We start from the raw sequence: 24,026 nt of genomic DNA on the forward strand, positions 1-24,026 counted from the left end.
GAACTTAAACAAATTTACAAGAAAAATCCAACCCCATTAAAAGTGGGCAAAGGACATGAACAGATACTTCTCAAAAGAAGGCATTCATGTGGCCAAGAAACCTATGAAAAAAAATTCAACATCACTGATCATTAGAGAAATGCAAATTGAAACCACCATGAGACACCATCTCACACCAGTCAGAACGGTGATTATTAAAAGTCAAGAAACAACAGATGCTGGGAAGTTTGTAAAGCAAAATAATGCTTTTATACTGTTGGTGGGAGTGTAAATTAGCTCAACCATTGTGGAAGACAGTGTGGCACTTCCTCAAAGATCTAGAAGCAGAAATACCATTTGACCCAGTAATCCCATTATTGGGGCTATACCCAAAGGAATATATAATAAATTATTCTATTGTAAAGATACATGCATGCATATGTTCATTGCAGCACTATTCACAATAGCAAAGACATGCAATCAATCCAAATGCCCGTCGATGATAGACTAGACAAAGAAAATGTGGTACATATATGCCATGGAATACTACACAGGCATAAAAGGAATGAGATCGTGTCCTTTGCAGGGACAAGGTTGGAGCTGGAAGCTGTCATCCTCAGCAAACTAACACAGAAACAGAAAACCAAGCACTGAATGTTCTCACTTATAAGTGGGAGCTGAACGATGAAAACACATGGACACATGTGGGAACACTGGTTTCAGTGTTCTTTATATATTCTACTTATAAGGTTTTTTTTGTCAGATAGATGATTTGTAAATATTTTCTTCCAGCCTGTGGTTTTCATTCTCTTGATGGTGTTTTCATGGAGAAAACATTTATAATTTTAATAAGATCCAGTTTGCAGTGTTTTCTTGTCTGGATTATGCTTTTGATGTTGGAGCTAATAACTCTGCCTAACACAAGGTTACAGGCATTTTCTCTTACGTCTTTTCCTAAAGGTGTTATAGTTTTATGATTTCATTTAGGTCTCAGATTCATTTTGAGTTTTGGTATGAGGCATGAGTTTTGTTTTTTTGCTGCAGCTGTTTTGTAATTTTGTGTAAGAGATTGGGTTCCAAATTCACATATCTATCTCTGTATATATTGCTGCATATTGATGTCCACTTGTTCCAGTATCATTTGTTGAAAAGACTATCCTTTTCCATTGAATTGCCTTTGCAATTTTTTCAAAATTAATTGGCCATATTATGTGCATCTCATTTCTGGAGCTTCTGTTTAATGTATGTAGCCATCCTTTTGCTAACACTATACTGTCTTGATAACTGTAGCTTTATTATAAGTCTTGAAATACAGTAGCATGAGCTCATCAAATTTGTTTTCTTTCTCAAAATTGTTTTGATTATGCTTAGTCCTTTGCCTTTGCAAATAAATGTTTGAATCAGCTTGTTGGCATCAACAAACATTCCTGCTGGGATCTTCATTGGGATGGCATTGAGACTCTAAATCAATTTGAGGAAAATTCACATCTTAACAATATGGAGTCTTTGATTCCATGACCATAGTATTTCTCTCCATTTATTTAGATCTTCTTTGCTGTTTCATCTGTATGCGGCTTTCATGAAGCATTTGGATCCTGCACATATTTTGTTAGATCTAGGCTAACTATTTTATTTTTTGGTGTTGTTGTAAATAGTGCTTTTTGGCTAAAGTTCATACTGTTTGTTGCTTGAGTGTGGAAATACAATTGATCTTTTAATATTGACCTTGTGTTCTATGACCTTTCAAAATTCAGTTATTAGTTATATGATGTTTCGGAAATTCCTTGAGATTTTCTGTATAGACAATCATGTCTCCTGCAATTAGAGACAGTTTTATGTCTTCTTTATATATAAGGCATCTATGCATATATGACTTTTATTTCTTTTTCTTGCTTTATTGTACTGGCAAAAACTTTCAGTGTGATTTTGAATGGGAGTGGTGAGGTGAGACATCCTCTCGTATTCCCTAGCTCGTAGAGGGAAACTTTCACTCTTTCACCATTAGGTATGATGTTAGCTATAGGTTGTTTGGTTTTGTTTTCTAGATGTTCTTTGTCAGATCCAGGAAATTCCCTTCTATTTCTATTTTACTAAGGGTTTTAAATCATGAGTGGATGTTTACTTGTTGTTCTGCATCTACTGATATGATTACTTTGTTTCTTCGTAGTTCTGTCAGTGTGGCATAAATTATATGGATTGATTTTTTTTTGAATGCTGAATATTTGAATGCTTTGCATTATCTTGTTTATATATTGCTGGATTTAATTTGCCAATATCTTGTCGACTGCTTTATGTTTGTGTTCAGTTGAGATATTGATCCACAGTTTTCTGCTCTTGTAATGTCTTCGATTTTGTTAGCAGAGTAATGCTGCCTCATTAAGATGATTTGGGAAGTGTTCCATAAAATGAGTTGGTAAATATTCCCTCCTCTTATTTTTTGGAACAGAATGTCTAGAACTGGTATTTTTCTTCTTTATATTTTGGTAAATTCTTCAATAAAATCATTTGGTGATTTTCCCAGGAGATTTTAACTAAAATTTTAATTTATTTAATAGCTAAAAGGACTGTGTGGTTTGTCTTTTTTCCTTGAGTAAGTTTTGGTAGTTTGTGTTTCTTAAGGAATTGGTTCATTTCACCTACATTGTCAAACCTATGGGTAGGTAGTTGTTTTTAATCATCTCAGTAATTCTTTATTGTCTGTCCTTTTGCTGTCAGTAATGTTTGTGGCGATATCCCTTTTCCATTTCTGATATCAATAATTTGTGTTTTCTCCCTTCTTGCTCAGCCTGGCAAGAGGTATTTATCATTGCTACAGATCTTTCAAAAGAACCAGTTTGTAGAGTCATCGATTTTTCTCTATTGTTTCTGTTTTCAATTTTATTGAGTTTTGTTCTTATCTCTATTGTTGCCTTCCTTCTGTATGCTTTGGGTTTAATTTAACTTTCCACTCGTCCTAATTTCTTAAGGTATAGTTTAGATTGGGGTGTCCAACCTTTTGGCTTCTCTGGGCCACACTGGAAGAAGAATTGCCTTGGTCCACACATAAAATACACTACACTAGTGATAGCTGATGAGAAAAAAAAAAACGCAAGAAAATCTAGTAATGTTTTAAGAAAGTTTATGGATTTGTGTTGGGCCACATTCTGTCCTAGTCTGCATGCAGCCCGTAGGCTGTGGGTTGGACAAGATTGGTTTAGATTATTGAATTGAGACCTTTCTTCTTTTCTCATATAAACAATTAGTACTATAAATTTTTCTCTAAGCACTGCTTTAGTTGCATCAATGCATGCTGATAACTTGTATTTTCACTTTTATTCAGTTCAGAATATTTGCTTGAGACTTCCCTCTTGACCCATGGATTATTTAGAAGTGTGTGGTTTAGCTTCCAAGTTTTGGGAGATTTCCCCAATATCTTTCTGTTATTGACTCCTAGTTTAATTCCATTACGATCAGAGGACATATTTCATAGGATTCTGATTCCTTTAAACTTGTGAAGGTTTGCTTTATGACCCAGGATATGATCTGTCCTGGTGACTATTTCACATGCCCATGAGAAGAATGTGCATTCTGTTGTCAGGTGGAAGGTTCAATACACGTCAGTTAGATCCTGTTGGTTGATGGTGGCATTCAGGTCTTCTGTGTCCTTGTTGATTTCCTATTTCTTCCTATACCAGGAGAGAAGTGCTGAGGTGTGATAATTTTGGATTGGATTCTGGGTGTTTTGAATATTATGTTGTGAGATGCTGGCAACTATGGGCTGAGTTGTTGCCCCCTCCCCCAACCCCGCCATTCCTATGTTGAAGCCCTAATTCCCAGTACCTTAGACGTGAGTATATTTGGAGATAGGGTCTTTAAAAGTTAAAATGAGGTCACTAGGGTATGCCCTAGTTCATATGATTGGAGTCCTTATAAGAATGGGAAATTAGGACACAGACATGCACAGAGGGAAGACCATGTGAAGACACAGGGAGAAGGCGGCCACCTGCAAGCCAAGGAGAGAGGCCTCAGAATAAACAAGCCCTACCGATGCCTCAATCTTGGACATCCAACCTCCAGGACTGTGAGGATGTAAATCTCTGTTGTTTAAGCCACCCAGTCTGCAGTACTTTGTATGGCAGCCAGAGCAAACTAGTATACTGTGTCTTGTTAAAAATTTTAGAGCATTGCTTTGTTTTAGCAGGTTGGGTCTGGTCTGAAAATTCTCTGTCACCTTCTATAAGCAGTGGTTGCATGTCGCTTGGGTGTGTCTTGCAGGTGCACCCCTCAAGGGTTAGTCTCGACATGGCAGGGGTTTGCACCATAGTTGAGTTATCAGAGCCTTTACTGTGCTTCTTTGAATCTCTTTTGTGCATGCAGTTTGGGGTGACCCCAAAATGTGTACAGGTTCACACAACAAACCTAGGGGGTTCCCTTCTCCAGCTTCTTCCCTCTGGGTTCCCCTGACACTGTCTAGCTCCCAAGGACCTTTCTGTCTAAACCTCTGGCTGCAAAGCCGGTGTTTCTGCCCGCTGCATCCTCCTGTGCTGCTGCACCGCCAGGGCACCCTGCAGGCAAAGCAGTGAGAGAAAATGGAAGAGATCAAGGGAGCCCCCCACACTCTTCAGAACATGAGGCCCTTCCCCGGGTTCCTCTGGCCAGCAGGAAGGTTTTCTCTTGTGTTTAGGTCACTGTCACTGCTGCCGTCATGACCGTGGCAACACAGCTCAGCAACTGACATTGCCTTGTGAGGCAAAGCCAGGAGATAAAAAAGAGAAAACAAGCAAAAATCAGGGATTCCCCTCAAACTGCCAGCTCACAGGAGCCTGGCTTCTCAGTCTTCTGTCTAGAGGGAGGGGGTTTCTTCTAGAGCTTTTGTGCTCAATCCTGGGAGATAAAAAAGGCAAAAGCCCCAGTAGACTCATGACGCCTGTCTTTCTCCAGGTTTATTTTCCCTCCCCGAGCCAGCTGCTGCGGCCTTCTTGTCAGGAGCCTCGCCGTTGCTTGTTGGAGCCTGCCTGGGGTTCTTAGTTGTAATCTGCAGTGGGCTTACACTATCTGCACCGGCACTGCAAGCATTTTATCATAGTCTCCTAGTTTCATAATGGTCCCGTGGGTCCCAGGCAGGAGTTCTTGTGTTGAGACAGGGAACAGATCCAGCAATAGAAGTGGCCTAGTCTAGCAGGCAGACTGGGCTGGCACCAGGATCTTACATCTCCCTTGGGGCCCCTTCAGGTACCACCCATCCCTTCAGGAGGACCTGCCTGCCTGTTCACGGTCTTGCAGTCCTGCCCGTCCCAGGTCAGGAGGCCACTGTGCCATTCAGAGCCCAGCCTCTCAGCAGTTCCTGCTGATTTGTAAGAGCCTGTGAGTGGGAAATGAAAACTCAGGCGCCTTTCCATCCTTTGCTGACCCTCCTGCTCTGTGGGGCTTCAGCTGTCCCCATCAGAGGACATTATGAGGAGATCAGCATATACCTGGCCATGCGCCTTTCATTTCTTTTCTTACGTTCCCAGTGGAATCCACATAAAGTAAACCAGACCCAAAAGTGGAAAACGGAGAAAATCAAAAGAGACCCCACTCTGGAGAGACCCTGAGACAGCAGGTCCAGCTCTTTGCCTTGGAAGCCATGGGGTCACACGGCAAGGATGAAACTTACAATGACAGCTCACGAGCGTGGAACACACACAGCCGGGTACTGTGAGTTTCTGTCACCCCACAGCACCTTAGGAGGTGGTTCCTGCTCTTATCTTCATTTTACAGATAAGGAAGCTGAGGCATGGGATGGTTAGTCACTTGCCCTCATCATACAGCTAAAAAGGAATCACGCGGGAGCTCAGCCTCATGCCTGATTCTGCGGCTCTTGTAAAGAATCCCGGCCTGTGTTGCTTCTTTCTAGCCGAAATGTCTTCACCCCATCAAAATCCCATCGCCTTTTTCCTCTCTCTGTGAAAGTGCACACGATACTATTTTATGACTGTGTGTTTACGTCTATATTCTTTTAAAATGTTGAGCCCTTCAGAGGTCATGAGTAACCCTTGGTGTGCCTAATGTCTGTCTATCACTTCCTGGTGCAAGTGGGCCTTCGGTATTTGTTGAATGAATGATGAAAGGATGGATGGATGGTATTCAAATCTATCCAGGCTTTATGTTTAGACCACAGAGAGCCTGCGAGAATTTAGCGATGAGAGAAATTATCTTTATAATGTTTGTACACTAACTGGAGGCTTCTCTGGAATTTTCTGATGTGCTAGGTCCCCCAGAGAGCCTGGGCCACAGATGGTGTGCTCTGAAGAGACAAAACTGAAGGCGTGGTCCCTTGTACAAATTCTGAAATTGCTGCTATTTTTTAGATTAGCCACATATTGAGTTGTCAGATGTAGCAAATAAAACATGCACAGCTAAATTTCAATGTCAGATAAACAACAAATAATTATTAGGATAAGTATATGCCATGCAATATGTGGGATACACTTATGCTAATATGTGGGAATATACTTATGCTAAAAATTGTGTTGTTGTTTATTTGAAATCCAAATTTAACTGGGCATCTTATATTTTGTTTGAGAATTTTATTGAAGGCTTTGTGTGGCAATATTTGCCACACAGGCTGTCACTTTAGGCCTGTCTATAACTGACTTCAGCCCTCTTAGTATTGGGCAGGGACTTCTGACCTTAGATATCACCCCATCCAAGCTGCTCCCTAGTACGTAAAGCTGCAAGACAGGGCAGGGCTGGAGCAGGGCCAGATCTCGGCTCTCCAGACCCAGAGCAGCACGGGAGCAGCACGGGAGCAGCACAGCCCACTGGGGACATGGTTGTCTTTACCCCCATACAAATTTAACTTTAAAATTCACAGCCCAGGAGCATCAGTTTCTAACTGTTCTGGGCCAGGATGCCACAGGACGGGCGAGGCCAAGCCGGGCACTGAGACTGCATCTAAGGGAGGAGGGTCTTGTGGCCCCCGTATCACAAGCCATCACAATTACACTTCTGTTGTTTTGTGTTTACCTCTCCTCTGAAAGGCCTGCTGGGGTCACCTCTGATAACCACGCTTCGAAGATTTCCTTCTGAAAGCATTTTCCATTCCTTTCTCCGTAGAGGTGGCGCTTAGGGGAGATTTATATAACAGTCACCTCCTTAACAGGAACAAGTGGAGACCTAAAGGCCACCCCACTCCTTGGAGCAGCTCTGCTCTGGGAGCAGGATGGAGACTGTCGGGAAGGCAGGCCCTCTGAGGCCCCTGGGGGATGTCATCTCATTGTCCACAATGGCCCGGACCACCTGGAACACCCCACATCACACTCAGCCGCCACATGCCACATGGTGCCCCAACACTGCAGGGCAGGGACTCTGAGTCTGGGGCACCCTCCTGAATTCAGAGAGCACTTAATCCCACAGCCACGATCGATTATAACCATCACGCATGTGGTGCACTCCAGTGCTCGAAGCACCGCTCTTAATTTTAGGAAGTTCAAAAATACCAAACTATAGCAGACACTCATATACCCACTGACCAGAATAGGCCATTTATATTTCATCATGTCTGCCTTGTCTTTCCTTATAAGAAATGACTTCTGATGAAATCAGTCTCCTTTGTCCCATCTTCCCCTTTCCCAGAGGCAGCCGCGATTGCGAATCTGGCTTCTCAATCCAAGTTGGTACTTTTACTAACATTTGTGTAAATCCATGCATACTACATGGTAATATTATGCATGCGTGTTTTTGATTTCAAGAATGCTATCTGAGTTTATTTTGTGACTTGCCTTTTTCCCCTAGAAAGCGTTTTCATCCAGTGTCAAGAACCTCCCAGCAGCCCCCTTCTATGAGCTGTCTTTATTATTTTCCCTGTTTTTAACTGAGAACCCTCTGCCTCAGAGAGGTTAAGAAGTGGGCCTAGATCACACCAGGAGGCAACGTTGGCCCTGGGGCTAAATCTCATCATGCCCTCAGGATTCTTGACTGATGGTCCTAGGGTTCATTCATTCACCAGGTATTTTTTGAGTGTCTGCTCTGGTCTAGGCATTGGGGATACTGTGATACTGTGGAAGATCCTTGCCTTCTGAAAAGTGTAGGCAGAAAAATACAGCCTTCTCTCTTCGACAAGCCAACAAGTGTTTCTGTTTTCTTTTTTTTTCTTTTTTTTTTTTTTGAGACATGGTCTCGCTGATGCCCAGACTGGAGTGCAGTGGTGCCGTCATACCTCACTGCAGCCACGATGTCCTGGGCTCAGGCGATCCTCCCACATCAACCTCCCTAGTAGCTGGGACCATAAGTGTACACCATCACACCCCGCTAATTTTTTTTATATTTTGTAGAGATGGAGTCTCACTATGTTAGCCAGGCTGATCTTGGACTCGTAGCCTCAAGCAATCCTCCCACCTTGGCCTCCCAAAGTGTTGGGATTGCAGGCATGAGTCACCGCACCCGGCCAACACATGTTTTTTTTTTTTTTTTTTGCTGTTGTTTGTTTGTTTTTCATCTTGACATGAATATCTCCTCCGATAGGGAAACAAGGCCCCCATCGCCCCCCAGGTCACCTCGTGTTGTCCTGGTTGCCAGCGTCTAACTCAGCAACGGGAGACTAGTTTTCTTGCTCTGCCCCCTTAAGCCACTCTCTCTTCTGCACAGTGCTTTTCTAGGGTTTAAGGTTAGGATCACACCCCCCAAATCTGCTCTGAGTCAAAACTTCATCCAAGAGTCCCATTCTCTGAAGGCCGGTGGCCACCCCTGCCCACTGGTGTGGGAAAGCCCAGCTGCTCGTTTCCGGCAGTGGCATGCCACCGAAAGGGCATCTTTAAAAGTGGCTAAAAGTAGACTGGAGCTGGTCGGGCGGGCTTTGAGAGTGACATTCTCTCACCACCTGCTTCCAGGATGAGCTCAGCCAACACCCCTCATGCTGACCACAAGCCAGATTCTGATCAAATTTTTGTAACTTCCAAATGTTGGAATTGAGACTGACTTTTTGTTTTCGAGTCGTGGAATTCTGCTGTTTGAAGTTTTTTTTTTTTTTTTTTTTTGAGACAGAGTCTCGCTCTGTCGCCCAGGCTGGAGTGCAGTGGCGCGATCTCGGATCACTGCAAGCTCCGCCTCCTGGGTTTACGCCATTCTCCTGCCTCAGCCTCCGGAGTAGCTGGGACGACAGGCGCCCACCACCAAGCCCGCTTAATTTTTTGTATTTTTAGTAGAGGTGGGGTTTCACTGTGTTAGCCAGAATGGTTGAATTTATTTTTATGTCTAACTCAGCACATTCCATTTAGAACCTATTTTACAAAGAAAAAAATACCAAAACAAAATAAAACCAACAAGCTTGAGACGGATGGAGCAACAGGGCTGACAGCTTTGGAGCACCTCTCAGCTGCCTGTCTCAGCATACGCTGGGAGCACGGGCGGCCATCTGCTGACAACTAAAAATGAGTATCTAGTTATCGATCACACAAAAAGCACGTGACCAGAAATGCCGTGTTCCTGATTTCCTCACTTTAGCTTAAGCAGCTGGATAAGAGATGCATGCAATACTCCCTACAAGGACGACAGAGGGAAGGAATACTGGTTGGTAATTGTTGTGTAACTGTTTGGGGCCATGCTTTCTTATGCCTGATCTTATTCACTGCTTGCAATAATCTCGCTGGTTGGATTGCATTCTCTTCATCACTTACAGAAGGGAAATTGAGGCAAGTCGGTAAGTAACTCACCCAAGCTCCACCGTATGTGGATTCACCCCGAGCCTTTCTGACACCAGAACCCACCCTCGTTTCCCACGCTCCGAGACAGCAGAATCCATCCAACACTGACCATCCTCTCTGGCAGTTCTGAGCTCCCACCACAGGTGCAGGGCAAAGGGGACTCCCCATGAGGCCTGTCCCACGTCTGGGAGCTCCAGGATTGGGGTTTATGAGGGCCTGTGGGGAGCCCTCCTGCTGATTTCATATTCATTAACTCTGCATGCTTTTACTTGTCACTTTTTTTGTATGTTAAGGATGGGGCTGAGGGAGTTTGTGATGAGTAGACCATATCCTTGCCTTCAAGAGTTCTCTGTCTAATGGGAAGTGGACATCCAGTTATGCACACCATCCTGACTCCTTTCTAGAACAGAAGTCTGGGTTGTGTTCGGCAGAATGATGCCCCCACCAAGGATGCCCATATCCTAACCCCTAGAACCTGTGTGTGGGTTACCGTTCATGGCCAAAGGGACTTTGCAGGTGTGATTAAGGATTTTGAAATGGTAGGAGTGGCCTGGATTAGTCAGGGGAGCTCAGTGTCATCACAAAGGCCCTTATAAGAGTGAGGCTGGAAGATGAGAAAGAGAGATTGGAAGATGAGAGAGAGAGATTGGAAGATGCTACACTGCTGGCTTTGAAGATGGAGGAAGGGGCCATGAGCCCAGTCATGAGCCCAGGAATGTGGGCAGCCTCTAGAAGCTGGGAAAGAGGAGAAAACAGATTGTCCCTTAGAGCCTCCAGAAGGAGTGCAGCTCTGCCAACGCTTCGATTTTAGTCAAGTGAGGTCTCTGAAACTGTATGATAAATTAGTGCTGTTTTCAGTCACTGTGCTTGTGGTAATTAGTCACAGCAGCAACAGGAAACTGACATGCAAAGGTATTAAATAAATACCTGCAGGGAGGCAGAGAAATGAGGGGTGCAGAGGCTGGAGGGCATCACCCTGACCCATTTGGCAGGAGTGTTTGGAATACAGGTGCCGAGTGCCTCCTGGCAGGAGCCCATCGGAAGCAGGTGCTCAAGGGCCACCTGGTGACCCGGTTGGCGGGAGTCCTACAAAAGGATCTGTCCAGATTCCCTCCCTCTTTCCCCAGTGATTTGGATGAAAATACTCATCTCATTCACATTTACTCTAAAGAGAGGAGAGAGACGGGACATATGCCCGGAGAGCTCCATGGGGTGGGAGAGTGGATCAGATCCCATGCGTGGAGTCCAGGGAGCCATCTGTCTGAGCACCCAGCAGCATGGGCCTGGTGAGGGAGGAGAGACAAGAAGCAATGAGTGGGAAGGGACGGGAACTCTGGTTAATTCCGGGGAATCTGGCAGGGGTCATGGGGGGATGTGGGGGCAGAACAAGCCCCCGCAGCCCTCGTCACACCCAAGAGGAAGAAAGCACAGCTTCCCACACTGAGCCTGCTTTCCAAGAGGCCACCAGCAAATGTTGGTGACTTTACCTTAGCCTGGGAAGCCTTCTGTTGTGGACAGGCTGGGCAAAGGCACTGACGATGTCACCTGGGGAAGGGGAAGCCGCCCATTAGGCTGGCATGTGTCTGATTCACCCGCACCCCATCTGACCTGCAATTCTTTTGTTTCCACTTATAATTGTATTTTTAGCTTAAAAAAGCTGTTGTAATATTCTTGTTTGCATTGGTCATTATATAATTTAAATATATTAATAGAATATGTTATACATATAAGAAGTACTTATATAAAAATGTACCCCTCGAGGGGTGAACACAGCATGGTAACCTGCAGCCCCCACTCAGAAATTGCGCCTGGCCTGCCCTGAGCCCCATAGCAGTCCCGTCCCTTCTAGTCACTGCACTGTCAAGGTCAACAACTGCCTTGCTCCATCCCCTCAAGGACAGCATCATGTTAGGAATATAGGTGCCGAGTGTCTCCTGGCAGGAGCCCATCAGAAGCAGATGCTCAAGGCCACCAGGGCCACCTGGTGACCTGGTAATGGTCATCCTTTAAGAAGAAGCCACTGAGACTCAAGGCAGGCCAGAGAGCTTCTGAGCAGCAACTGCCCAGGCACCCGTGTGCCTCTCATGTTCCAGGAGCCTGACCCTGAAGCCCATGGGGCTGCATGCAGAGCAGGGAGTGCCTGGGCTCATAGTCGGACACTCCTGGCGCTCAAACCTGACACCACCACAGATTAGTGCTATGGCCTTGACCTCTGCTTATCCATCTGTAAAATGGGGTTGCAGTAGTAGCCTCTGCCAGGATAGTTGAATGATTGAGAGTATTTTAATATCTCTAGCACAGCCCCTGACCATAGCAGGAGCTCCACGCCCAATACTGTCTCATGCAGTGCTTAGTAACTGTGCATCCAACGCAGGCATCACTGTCATGCAGTGCTTAGTAACTGTGCATCCAACGCAGGCATCACTGTGTCATGTTCATTCACTCAGGTTCCCTTCAAAAGAAACATTGATTATGGGCCAACAGGTGTCAGTGCCAGCCTGGGAATGCACATGCACATTCTGCCTCTGAAGAGGGCCTGGGAAGCCCGGATGTGGGCCTCCTGGGCTGGGGCAGGGAGGGGCCTCCTCTTCACTGCTGTGTCCAGGATCACCCCCTCCCTTGGAGCACCCCACCTCCCACCTGAAGTCTGAGCAGCAGAGAACCTTTGAAAACAGAAATGGGAAGTTCTGATCCATGAATGCAAACATTCTGGCATCCCATGTGCAGTGGTGTGTGGTGCAAGCAGTGGGAATTAGGGTCACTCTTTCGGGGTATTTGTTCCTATCCACCGGAAGGTATACAGTGTTCATACTCATCGACTCAGAAATTGTGTGTCTGGGAGTCTGCCCTAATAAATAACAATGTGTGTACAAGGATGCATGTACATGCTAAAGGATGTACAAGGATGTTGATCGGTGCATTATTTTTCATAGGAAAAGTGGAAATTGCTAAATCTCCAACTCTAGGGCAGTGGTTACATTTTGGCTTATGTTCGTGATAGAATAATACACAACTGGTAAAATGGAATTTTGATGGCCATTTTGAAAGATGGATGAAAAAACACATTTAAATGTGTTTTCGCTCTGTCTGTCTCTCTCTCTCTCTCTCTCTCACACACACACACACACATACACACACACACACAGAGGAAAAAAAGATTGGAAATAAAAGCCATCAAAATGTTAGCAGTGATTATGTGGTGGGATCATGATTCTCATTTTTTTATCCTGTTTTGTATTTTCTTAGTGTTCTATGCTAAGCATATATTATTTTTAAAATTAGAAAAGGAATGAAGGTATTTTACAACCCATATTGTCATGGAGGAGCCTGGCATTGGGGGAGGGGAATGGCTGGAGGGGTTGCTGTGAGTCCTAGTGAGTCACCAGCTAGCTGTTGGGTGAGTTCCTTGATGCTTTCATAGTAGCGTGGGCATGAGAACATCTGCCTCAACAGGCTGCTGTGAACACTAATTTTTTATAGATTACCGTATGCACCATCAAGTATAAAACCATGAAAGCAAAGCCCCGTTTTGCAGGTGCAGTAGAAGTCGTAGCTTCATGTGGGGCTGTTTGGCCAGGCCACTTCCCTTTTGGAGGGCACATCTACCCAAGCTCCCATGGCCCTGGATAATTGTCTCTCTCTCTCCTTCTTTGCAGCTGCCAATGATGGGAGGAGCTTTCATGGACTCGCCCAATGAGGACTTCAGCACCGAGTACTCCCTGTTTAACTCCTCTGCCAATGTCCACGCAGCTGCCAATGGCCAGGGCCAGCCGGAAGATCCTCCTCGGTCCTCCAACGACGCCGTCTTGCTATGGATTGCCATCATAGCCACGCTGGGGAACATCGTGGTGGTGGGTGTGGTGTACGCCTTCACCTTCTGAGGACGGCGCACCCTCTACCACCATGGGGTGAGGCTTGGCACATAGCTCTGACTTGCTGTTGGCCTTTGGCTGCTCCCATGTTCTAGAACCAGGAGTTTTGACCAGAAGCAGCAGCCATCCTTCTGGAATTTCCCCCCAGCAGCCCTGATTTCAAATATCCCACGTTGTGGTCACGCTGAGTCAGAAGACATGGAAGTATGGGCCTCCCACCCCTAGAGGCATGATGGGGCAAGGCCTTCAGAGGGCAGATTGGGGATCCTTGAAACTACATTCCAGGAACAGGAGACTAGATGGGACAGCTAGTTAGGTTTAAAACATAGGCACGGTTTGATGGTCGCTTGCTGGTGGTAAATAATCACTCGTGTGTCTTGTTTTTATGCAAACTTATCGAACCTAGGTTGCGGGGTGCTGGGGCAGGAGCAGCCCTCAGGACTTCAGTGTTCCCAACCCAATTCTGGTTTAACATTCAGTCCCTTGGCCATCTAGTAGGGCCATTGTATGTTCCTAATTTGACTTTGAAATGGCACCTTTGTCACGAGACACCCGGTCCCTTCCAAGACCCAAGTGCATCCGGAGACCCAGGGATGGGGGGTTACTGGTAATAGGGTGGGGTTTCTGGGAGTGTTGTTGGTGGTTTTTATCTCCTGGTCAGACTTTCTCTTCTTTTTAAGAAGAGGAGGGGAGAGGATGTCTTTAAGAGCTGGATCTGCCAGGCAGTGGACTCTTCAGGCCACCCACGTGAGGATGCTCTTTATTCTCTGAGGAATCGTGGAATTTTAAAGATGAACAAGATTCATGTCCACTGAATTATTCAATGCATGGGTCAGAGAGGTGGGTGATTTGCCTGTGGTCACCAGGCACGTTCGTGGAGGAGTCGGGACAGAAAGATGTGTCCTTTCTGTTTCAGCTCACTGCTCTCTCTCACTGCTCAGCTCACTGCTCTCTCTGCCCCAACTAAGCACTTCCCTGAGGAGGTTGCTGAGAAGCTGTCCTGGGGAGAATGTCCAGGCATCTTGAAGGTGGATGCAAGATGGGCAGGCTGCTCAGTCACCTGTCCTTTACACTCAGTGTGGATACTGTGCATTCTCCTTCAGCTGTGAAAGTGCTTCTGCCCAAGCCACTTCCTTAAATTCTCAAAAATCAGCATCTGCGGTCCTGGCAAACAAGGAAGCTTCCAAGTAAAAACCAGAAAGAAGGGCACACTTTTCTTTCTTCATTAGGAAATCTTATTGCACAGGACCCACCCCCACCCCCGCACCTTCCCAAGGCAGCCTCCCTGTGCAGATAGAGTGGGAAAGGTCCCAGAAGGGTGCTCACTCACCTCTAGGCCCAGAGAGGCTTTCTCCTCACTTTGTACACTGCAAAAAAAGAGAAAAATTGTGTCAATAACACCCTCTGTGGTAGAGAAACTTAAAAAGCTGGTTAGGAAGCTCACGTGTATGTTTAGGGACAATTACAAGAAAGCTGGACTTTTCACTGTGGTGTCAGGAGAAATGAGTGTTCTTGACGACAGGCAAAGGGACATCTTAGTTGTCCAGAAGCAGCACTCTTCCCTGGAAGCCGCCATGGTAATAAGATTCCTAGCTTGGCTCCAGACAGTGCCTGCTCATGGCTGCCAGTTCTTACTGATCACATCTGTCACTGCCGCCATATATCATCTGCCAGTGCATCAGCTTAAGGGGACGTCACGAGTGCAAAGAACCTGACCTTGGCATTGAGGGAGAAGGGACACGGACCACCTGCCTGGAATTCCTGGAATCACTGACAGGGCGGAGGCTGGGCTGGGGAGTTAGCCGCAGAGTGCGTGGGTGGCTGTGTCTCCAGCGAGTCTCTCTCCATCAAACCCCAGGTCTGCTCCATAAGCAAGATCTTTAACAGATGGACGTCTCCATGAGAAAACGCAAGGCGAGAAGCCCAGAGCCAAGGCGGGGTTGCGTGATGTCCTCATGGAGTCACTCTGCCCTACATGCTCAAATCTTCCCTTCTGGCCCCTCATCCCTAGGAGGGCCTGACCCCTGTAAAGATGCAGGAGGCAGCTCCCTGGCTTCCAAATGGCCCATGGAGATGGCAGTCGAGAGAGAGGGTTCTGTGTTTGCTGTGGCAACGGAAAGAGAAGGCAGGAGAAAAGGATGGCTTCTAGCCCTGAAGAGGACTCCAGCATCCCAGGAACTGGGTGCTTCTGACTGCAGGAGTTTTCCCTATGGAGGCCCCTCAGCCTCCAGCCCTTAACATAAATGTCAGTTAAATTCAGTTTTCAAGCCTCTCTCGCTTTTCAATATCAGAGCGGTAGATGATCCAGGGCATTGGAGACCTCGACCACTCTGCATTGCAGATTACAGTGACTTCCTCGGAGTTGCTCCATCTTGGTCTCCTATGGTTTCTTTATCAACTTTTTTTACTACCATCTCTCAAACAACAATGAAGATAGATGTGCCTGTTAGTGTCTGATTAAGGAGCAAAGGATGGATTTCCCGCCAGAGCAAGCTGCACTCTCCCTCCTGCCTCAGCGGGGGTCCATCTTAGCAGTTCGGAAAGGGGAGAAAGATGCCGGTCCTCACTGCTTATGTGTCCAGGTGCCACTAGACTTGCATGCACACTAACTCTTTACAATCACCACACAGCATCATCGCCCCAGTGCACAGATGAGGAACCAGAGGCTCAGAGAAGTGAAGTCGCCTTCCTGAGGTCACACAGCACGAAAGTGACAAGCTAGGATTTGAACCTGGGAAGTTGGGCTCTAAAGCCAGGCTCTTTCTGCCACACAGTACTGCCTTCTGTGACTAGGTGGCACCTCCAGGGCACATTTACACCAGGCCCTGAATCTGCAGAGGCTGTTTCTCAAGATGCCCGTCATGGTGTGGCCTGGGCCAGCTCTGGCTTCCATACGTCCCTGAGCGCCCTCAGAGTGGAATATGCTCAACCTCCTGCCCAGTGCTCTGTCTCTGTCCAGATTTCAGGGGTACCGGTCCCGAAGGTGTGCCCATTTCTTTAAGACTGAGCTCAAGTCTCCTTGGAAGTCTCCGGTGAAGTTCCCAGAGACTGGTTTTCTTGGGATGCAGTCAGAAAGGGGACCCTCCCTGGCCAACACCCAGGAGCCCAACAGAAGCACCCACACATAGAAAGAGGCTCACAGCAGCCAGAAGTGCAGAGTCAGAGTCCTGGGACCATCTTGTTCTGCAAGGTGACCCCAGGCTCCCCAGGACAGGGGAGAGGGATCACCCGTGTTCAGACTCTAGCTGGGGTCTCTGTACTGGCTTCTCCCTGGATGGGGTTGCCTGTTAAATAGCTGTGCCTCAGAGAAAGTGTCCTGCATTTTCTGGAATGTTCTCTGTGCTTGCCCGTCTGTGTGCCCCTCCATTGCTCCTCTACAAGCAATTAAGTGATTCAAAAGAGCATCCTAGGCTGGGCACAGTGGCTCACGCCCGTAATCCCAACACTTTGGGAGGCCAAGGCGGGCAGGGACAGGAGTTCAAGATCAGCCTGGCCAACAGGTGAAACCCCATCTCAAAAAAAAAAAAAAAAATACAAAAATTAACCAGACATGGTGGCGTGTGCCCGTTATCCCAGTTACTCAGGAAGCTGAGACAGGAGAATTGTTTGAACCAGGAGGCAGAGGCTGCAGTGAGCTGAGATCGTGCCCCTGCACTCCAGCCTGGGCAACAGAACGAGACTCTGTCTCAAAAAAAAAAAAAAAGAGCAACTTGCTGCTTTGTGAGGTTGTGAGCGGCCACCACTGGAAGTCTTTGAGAAGAGGCCAGACGCCGCTGTAGCCAGGCTGTCTTAAGAGGACTTGTGCCTCCAGGGAACGAGGCAGGCAGGATGATGGCGCAGCTCTTCCTACTCCAAGACAATGCTGTCCTTCCCCTTTCCCATGAAATCAAGGTCAAGAAGCAAATAAGACTCCCTGCTCCACTCTACCCCCAAGAGAGAAATGATTCTCTCCTTTCAGATCCCCCAGGATCTGAGGGAGAAAGGCTGGGGGGAGGGGCAGCAGCACTTTGCTGGAAAGGCAGCAGACGCTTTTCCAGCCCAGTTCAGCTGGAAGGCTTGGAGGCCAGCCAGACCACTCTGGCATATCCTGGAGTGGGTCCCTGGAGACTGAAGAGGCTCAGTGGTGTCTGTCTGTTGTCAGCGCTGCTGCCTGATCCCTGCAAGACAAATGGCACTTTCCTTCTTCAGAAGCATGATCTGCCTTCGTTATCAGCAGTAATATTATTGCCAGTTATTATTCTTGCTGGTGCCAGTTTTGCATATCTTTTTGTTGCTCTATTTGTATCTCATTTACTTCTCAAATTACCCCTGGGGGCAGGAATGAGGATGCAGAGAGATGCACATTAATTACTGTCGCATTTTTCTGTGGAGAAAACTGAGGCCAGAGCCAATTGCTCACAGCTAAGGAGCTGTGATTCAGACCCAGTTCTGTCAGCTCTAGAGGCACCTGCATCCGTGCCCACCAGGGTGATCCCCCTGGGATGGACCATCTCTGGATATGGGGCCTCGGAGACTGGGGTTGAGGTTTGGTCCTGAAGAGCTTGTAGCCAGATTGCCCGTTCAAGTGTAAGTCCAGGAAAGGGGCAGGCAGCAGTGCACATGGATTTATCAGTTTCAGAACCTTGCAGTGGTAAGAGGCTTTAGAGAGCATCTAATCGAGACCTTTAATTTTGGGGGAAGAGCAGCTGAGGCCACATGGAGAATTAGTGGCGAGCTGACAAGAGTCTGGGCGCCTGGCCCAGGGGTCCGTGGTCCAGCACGTTGTGCATTCAGTGGGAAGCAAAGGGCTTGCCCAGGATTGCCGGCCCCAGCCCTGAGGTGGGTTGTGCTCACTGCAGCTGCCACCGGCCCCCTTTGCTTCATCCTGGCAGATGCCCAGTGAGTGTCCCTGAGCAAGTCCCAGGGTTGGGCTGAGCTGCTGTGACAGGGAGGCCCAGGGAGCTCTGCTCAGGGAGCTAAAGGGAACAGTCAGAGCTTGAATGTTCTATGTTCACCTGCCCCAGCCCCTCCCGCCCTGGCCCACTCCACAGGCCCCTGACCATGGTCACTCACTGAGAGGGATGGAGGAGAAAGTGGTTCAACTGAGTGCTGAGAACCCAGAGGGACAGAGTCCACAACTTCCAAGCAGGAAAAGGGACCTCTCTGAAAAATCTGGATAACCAGAATTATCACAGCACCCACGCATTCCCAGTGCGTCCTTCTGAGATCAGACCTTCAGCATTTACTGGGTTTCTTTTTGAGGAGGAGGGAAAGTGACAAAGGACAAAACAATGCAAACCATCATGACTGAAGACGATAAAAGACTCCCTGGAGCGAGAAACAGTTACTGCCAGAAGCAGAATGGAAGAGCCAAAAAGTACACAAAATTGACTCCATCAATTTTGAAATAAAAGTGTATGGTGTGTTCTGAGTCACTATAGAAGCCATGCGTTTATTATCAAGATAGAAAATAAAAGCAGAGAATGACGTGGACGTTGGTCCTTGGAGAGGCTGCACAGGTGGTGCGGTCCCCGGGGGGTTCCGGATGCTGGTCTTCTGACCATGGCGGCAGCCTCGCCCCGCCCAGATGGCTCCATCCAGACATTTGGCAAAGTCGTCATCTGCTCCTGGGTCCTTTTTCAAGCTGGTTTCCTGCCTCCCCAAGAGGAGGTGTGAGCCCCATTCTGCCTTGGAAATAAATCCTGACAGCATATTTGCAGGGAATTTGCAGGCCTTGGTTATTGGGAGAACCAGAGCCCACTCCACACCGAGCCCCGTCCATGTGGCTGAGCAACACCCCTGTGTCCCCTGTATCTGTCTCACTGGCTGTCTTTCTGCCAGTTTCTTAAAGAACCACACCATTACCACATTTGCCGTTTGAAGCATTGTCCCGACAATGCAGATGGTCCTGACAAGGGCTCTATACACTGGCAGAAGGGAGCTTCCAACCTTTTAACCTGAGGAAACTGAGTCTCTGAGAGGCTTGGGAGTGTTGCCAGGTGGAGCTTCTCAGGAGACAGGGGTCTTGAGCCCAGGACACCTAACTATCGAGTTTTCACTAGGAGACTTAGTGGTGACTTTCATGAAGCCAGTCGTTCTCAAGGAAGGGCTGGGGCCATCAGCAATGTCTGGAGACCTTTTTGATTCTCACAGCTTGGTGGGGACTGCTACTGGCATCTCATGGGTGGAGGCCAGAGATGCCACCGAACATCCTACAATGCACAGGGCAGCCCCCCACAAATAAGAATTATCCAGCCCCAAAATGCCAACAGTGCCGAGGTCAGGGAACCCTGCCCTGGACCATCCTATCTCTGATTCCAAAACGATGCATGCTTTCCACTTTTCCCCATTTGTGAGTCATTGAATAAATCAAAGCTCTTCTGAGCAGCAGCAGTGATCATGGTCACTGCCCTGAGTTCAAATAATGCCAGCTGAGGACAGTGATCTGGAACTCCCAGCATGTCATATGGGTCTCTTAGAAATCCATGTGACTGTTTCCACCATCTTGGGCATTTGTGGGGACCCCCAGACTAAAGGCAGAAAACCCTACAAAGGGATGGGAGTGTGGGGCTGAATTTTTCCCCACCCCTAACTTTGTGTCTCTGGAATCTCCAGGGACCTGGCCCCTCACCAGCGCATCTGAGGAGCATGCTTAGGGAAGAGCTTAGGAATGGGATGGGCGTGGGAGTGCTGGGTAGCAACCTTTGAGCAAATCTGCATCTTCTCTTATTTCTGACCTTTTTCCACGTGCCCAGTCCTATTTCTGCCAGTTGAAGGCATACTAATATTCTTTATACTATTCAATCTTTTGCAGAAACCTTATTATTGTAACTTGCTGCTCTCCGGATACCAGTTCTTCGTGCCGAGAGCATCGGAAATGTTTCTGTGTCTTACTGATGTTTTCATGATCAACTTGTAAATGTAAGCAATTGACTTCATAAAAGGTATTTTAACTATTCTTGGACCTTTGCTACCCAAGCACCGGGTTTCACCATGCGATCACTCACTTTTCTACACTGAAGACTTTCTTAATGTAGGATTTCGATGTGCTCTTTTGATTAAAATATCTAACCTTAGAAGATGTAAAATGTATCTGTGAAATCTTCTCACTTTGTTAGCATTGTTGCTGTTGTCATTTTCTATTACGATAATTGAAGAGAGAAAAGAAGAAAACATGAACTCCTGTGTGTCTGGTTCTCATCTGTGCTTTATATAAAGCAGACAATCTACTCAGCTTTAAAAGGTTCAGTCCCAGCGTCACCTCCGTTCTGATGCTTTTCCTACCCCACTGGGGCAGGACAGGTCCCCTGCTCCCTATCCCCTCCTGATCCCACTCCATCATCACACCTGTAGCAAATCGAATCGCAGAAGCTACATTCAGTTTTCCCAACTATCTGAGCCTTCTAAGAGCAAAGTTTATCTTATTCAACACGTTATCCCCACCACCCAGCATAGTGCCTGGCTCCTAGCAAACACCCGATATTCTGTGAATGAGTGAATGATACCTGAATGACCAGCCCAGTACATTTTAACACTATGAGGAACATGGACCATATCATTTTCTTTATTAGTTCACTGATAATAACAAACATTCGTATAGCACTTATGAGATGTCTGGTGCAGCTCTGAGCTCTTTCCACACATGTTAACTCACTTAATCCTCACTTTACAAATGAGTAGTCTGAGGCATGCAGAGGTTTCTTGCTCAAGGCCATGTAACTGGTGAACCAGGACTGAAACCTGATTCTGAGTCAGTCCTGGGCTTAGGCCTTAAGAAGCCTCTTTTTGGTTCTGTCTTTGGAACCCTGAGAATGCAAGCAAGGCTAGCCTGCTGGATGAGGAGAGATCACAGCCTGGCCATTCCCAGCCTGCCAACAGCCCAACAGATAAGTGAGTCAAGGGAGGGGTTAGAGCAAGAAGGTGTTCCATAATGTCAAGAGCTGCATGGACTTTGTAGGCAGCAACTAAAGAGATCACTGAGGGTTGCCTGGAGGAAGCAAGACTTAACTTGGCATGGAATCTGCAGAAGCAGGTGCACAGCAGAGGGTGCATGGGGGTCGGGCTAGAAGGCCAGGCTGGATGAAGGTCAAGGCAGCAGTGGAGCTGAGGCTGCTGAGGATGAAGGGATACAGCCAGCTGGAAGGGGCCTTGAATGTCAGGGTGGGCGCCATGGTGGGCCATAGGCCACCATTGGCCCTAGGGAAGCAGGGCTGGTTCTCAAGTAGAGAGGGCTGCAGTTTCTGGAGCAGGGAGGCAGCAAGAGAACTGGGAAAGGGCTCTTGATTTTTCCCCTCGAAACTGCCCCTCTGGCATCTTCCCTAGCTCACTGGATGGCACCTCTGCCTTGCACCCATTGCTGAGAGGCTAGGGTCTCCCTCCCAGTTGTGTGCCTTGCAAAGATGGCAGAGGCTTTCACATGGCCCAAAGGACTGCATTCTCAAGACTGATAAGCATCATTCTGAAATAGCAAAAATGGCTAGCAGCAAGGTTTTTCAAGAAAAGGAGGCATCCCCGGTCCAATGCTGCTGAATTTATGTCTCAAGAAGTTACAGCCAGTCGAGCATGTCCCTTGGTTCCTGCCCCACCCTCCTTGCTAACATTTAATTGAATTTTTGGTTTTACCACTCAGGATTGTAAACACATACATCCTCATGCAATGTGCCTGTTCCTAGTCAACCCTGGTATTGTAAGGGTATGGGAAGATTTCCTGGAACAGAATGTCCATCTGTAATGTGGGGCCTGTAAAGAAATAAAGGTTCAAACAACCACAGCTCTTCACTTCTGCCCAGGAGCCAGTTACTCTGTGGGTAGTTAGGTGTTCCTCTCTCCTGGGGATGAGCTGGCCCCCCATTAGCTGTGTACCCTTGGAGAGCTAATGCCTCCTCTGGCTCACCCCTGTGTCGTCCCCAATGCCCAGCCCAGGGATGGCAGTGTTAGGCTTTCCATAAATGAACTAATGAGGGGGGCGGGGATGAACACCGCAGCCTCCCTTCAGTGCCTGCTGGAATGGCCAAGCCCTGCATACACTCCCCAGAGCTTCCTGAGCCTTTAGGGGTGGAGGAGGGGGAGAGAAAGGGGAGGGACAGGTTTCTAGGGCCGAGATGGGCCCCTTAGTGATTCTGGCGAGGCTGCCTGTTTATTTAGTTGCCTGATACCCATGGTCTCCAAAGCTTGCCCTCGCTGGGTATTTTCCATTTGACTTCCAGCGGCTCAGGCTCCCGCAGGGTGCTGGCCATACCGGGCAGCAGAGATGGTCCAACAATTCATATTGATAAGAGCCAGCTGCTGAGGCTTCTTCCGCAAGCAACACAAATAATATTAACTACCATGGCAACCAGCATTTGAGCCGTGCTGCCCTTAGGGTTTGCGAGAACTTTCTATTCCAGCTTTCCATCCTCTGAACAGGTGACCTGTGTCGGCCCCTCCCATGCCCCAAGCACAACCAGGCAGGGCACCTACTCTCTGTCTTGTGTGTTGGGGGGGGGGGGGGGAGGCAAATGATCAGATGAAGACAATGGGTTATAACTGCATGACAGTGAGAAGCTGAAATGGGCAGAGGCTGGGCCACCTAACCAGGCTAGCACTTCAGGCTAGAACGCCAGGGAGACAAGCCTCCAGTTTTTAGAAAACAAAACTGAAGTTCATTGACTTGTTCATTCAATAAGCAATGACTGAGCACCTGCCACGGGCCAGGCACTGTTCTAGACACTCAGGGCGTAAAGTGAACAAAACAAAGCCGCCTCCTTCTGATGGCAAAGGGAAGGTAGACAAGAAGCCAGTTAAGAAATAAAGATCAAGCCTTACTTTCTGAAAAACCAAAAGAAAGAAACAGTGAAAGAATGCACTACGGAATAGAGACAGGTGTTGGGGGAAACAGAAAGTAAGTGTGGGGCTGGAGCAGGAGGGGCATGCGGTTTTGGAGAGGATGATCATGGCATTCCTATCCCCAGGGGAGAGGTGGTGCCAGTGGCTCAGGGTAGGGTGACAGTTCAGAGAGGTGACCTGACATCCTGCCTGGCCACCCCAAGCTTCTGGATAGAGAGAGTTTTGTACTCAGTTCTTACAGAGTTGTTGTCTTGTCCCGGAAGTGCTTTTGGAAATAGCATCATTCATTCATTCATTGATTCATTCATTCACTCATTCATTCATCCATTCCTTAACTGAGTCTCTACTCTGAGCTGGACAGGCAAGAATACACCCTGGCTCCTGCCCTCATGGTGCTCATGGTCCAGGTTCAAAGTTCCTATGTCATGTTCATGGTTGGGGCTGCAGGACCCAGTTCTCCCCTGAGATTAAGTCTCAGAAGATACCTGGTTAACCAGCCAAAGTCTGCATGCGGGTGACAGTGGCTGGAGACTGCTGCCTACAGGGAATGCCCAGGTGGTGCCCTGTACCTCGCTGGACCCTTGTGAGTAGGAAAGGCACCTCCCTGTGTGGCTCCTGCAGGTGCTGCTGGGGCCTAGCACCTTAGCACCTATCTCAAGAAATCAGACATGGCTGCTGGGTTAGGTGCATGCTGGTCTTGGACTCTCAG

At 47.6% G+C, this 24,026-nt stretch overlaps 1 protein-coding gene across 4 annotated transcripts in view; it reads left to right on the top strand.

Annotated features, from left to right (window-relative positions):
* The window catches only part of CUNH14orf132 (chromosome unknown C14orf132 homolog), a 49,311-nt gene extending 28,640 nt beyond the window's left edge, over nucleotides 1-20,671 (top strand). For 2 of the 4 annotated variants that reach the window (XM_017857950.1, XM_017857951.1), the window contains exon 3: nucleotides 13,298-13,858. In XM_017857950.1, the coding sequence (XP_017713439.1) occupies nucleotides 13,304-13,522 (219 nt within the window). In that variant the 5' untranslated portion in view covers nucleotides 13,298-13,303 and the 3' untranslated portion in view covers nucleotides 13,523-13,858. Of the gene's footprint in view, nucleotides 1-13,297; nucleotides 13,887-20,306 lie in introns of those variants that run through there. The other 2 variants (XM_017857949.1, XM_017857947.1) reach the window with 2 other exon arrangements.
* Nucleotides 20,672-24,026: the final 3,355 nt, after the last annotated feature.

Source organism: Rhinopithecus bieti, unplaced genomic scaffold, assembly GCF_001698545.2.
Source record: "Rhinopithecus bieti isolate Rb0 unplaced genomic scaffold, ASM169854v2 scaffold_41913, whole genome shotgun sequence".
NCBI lineage: Eukaryota > Metazoa > Chordata > Mammalia > Primates > Cercopithecidae > Rhinopithecus > Rhinopithecus bieti.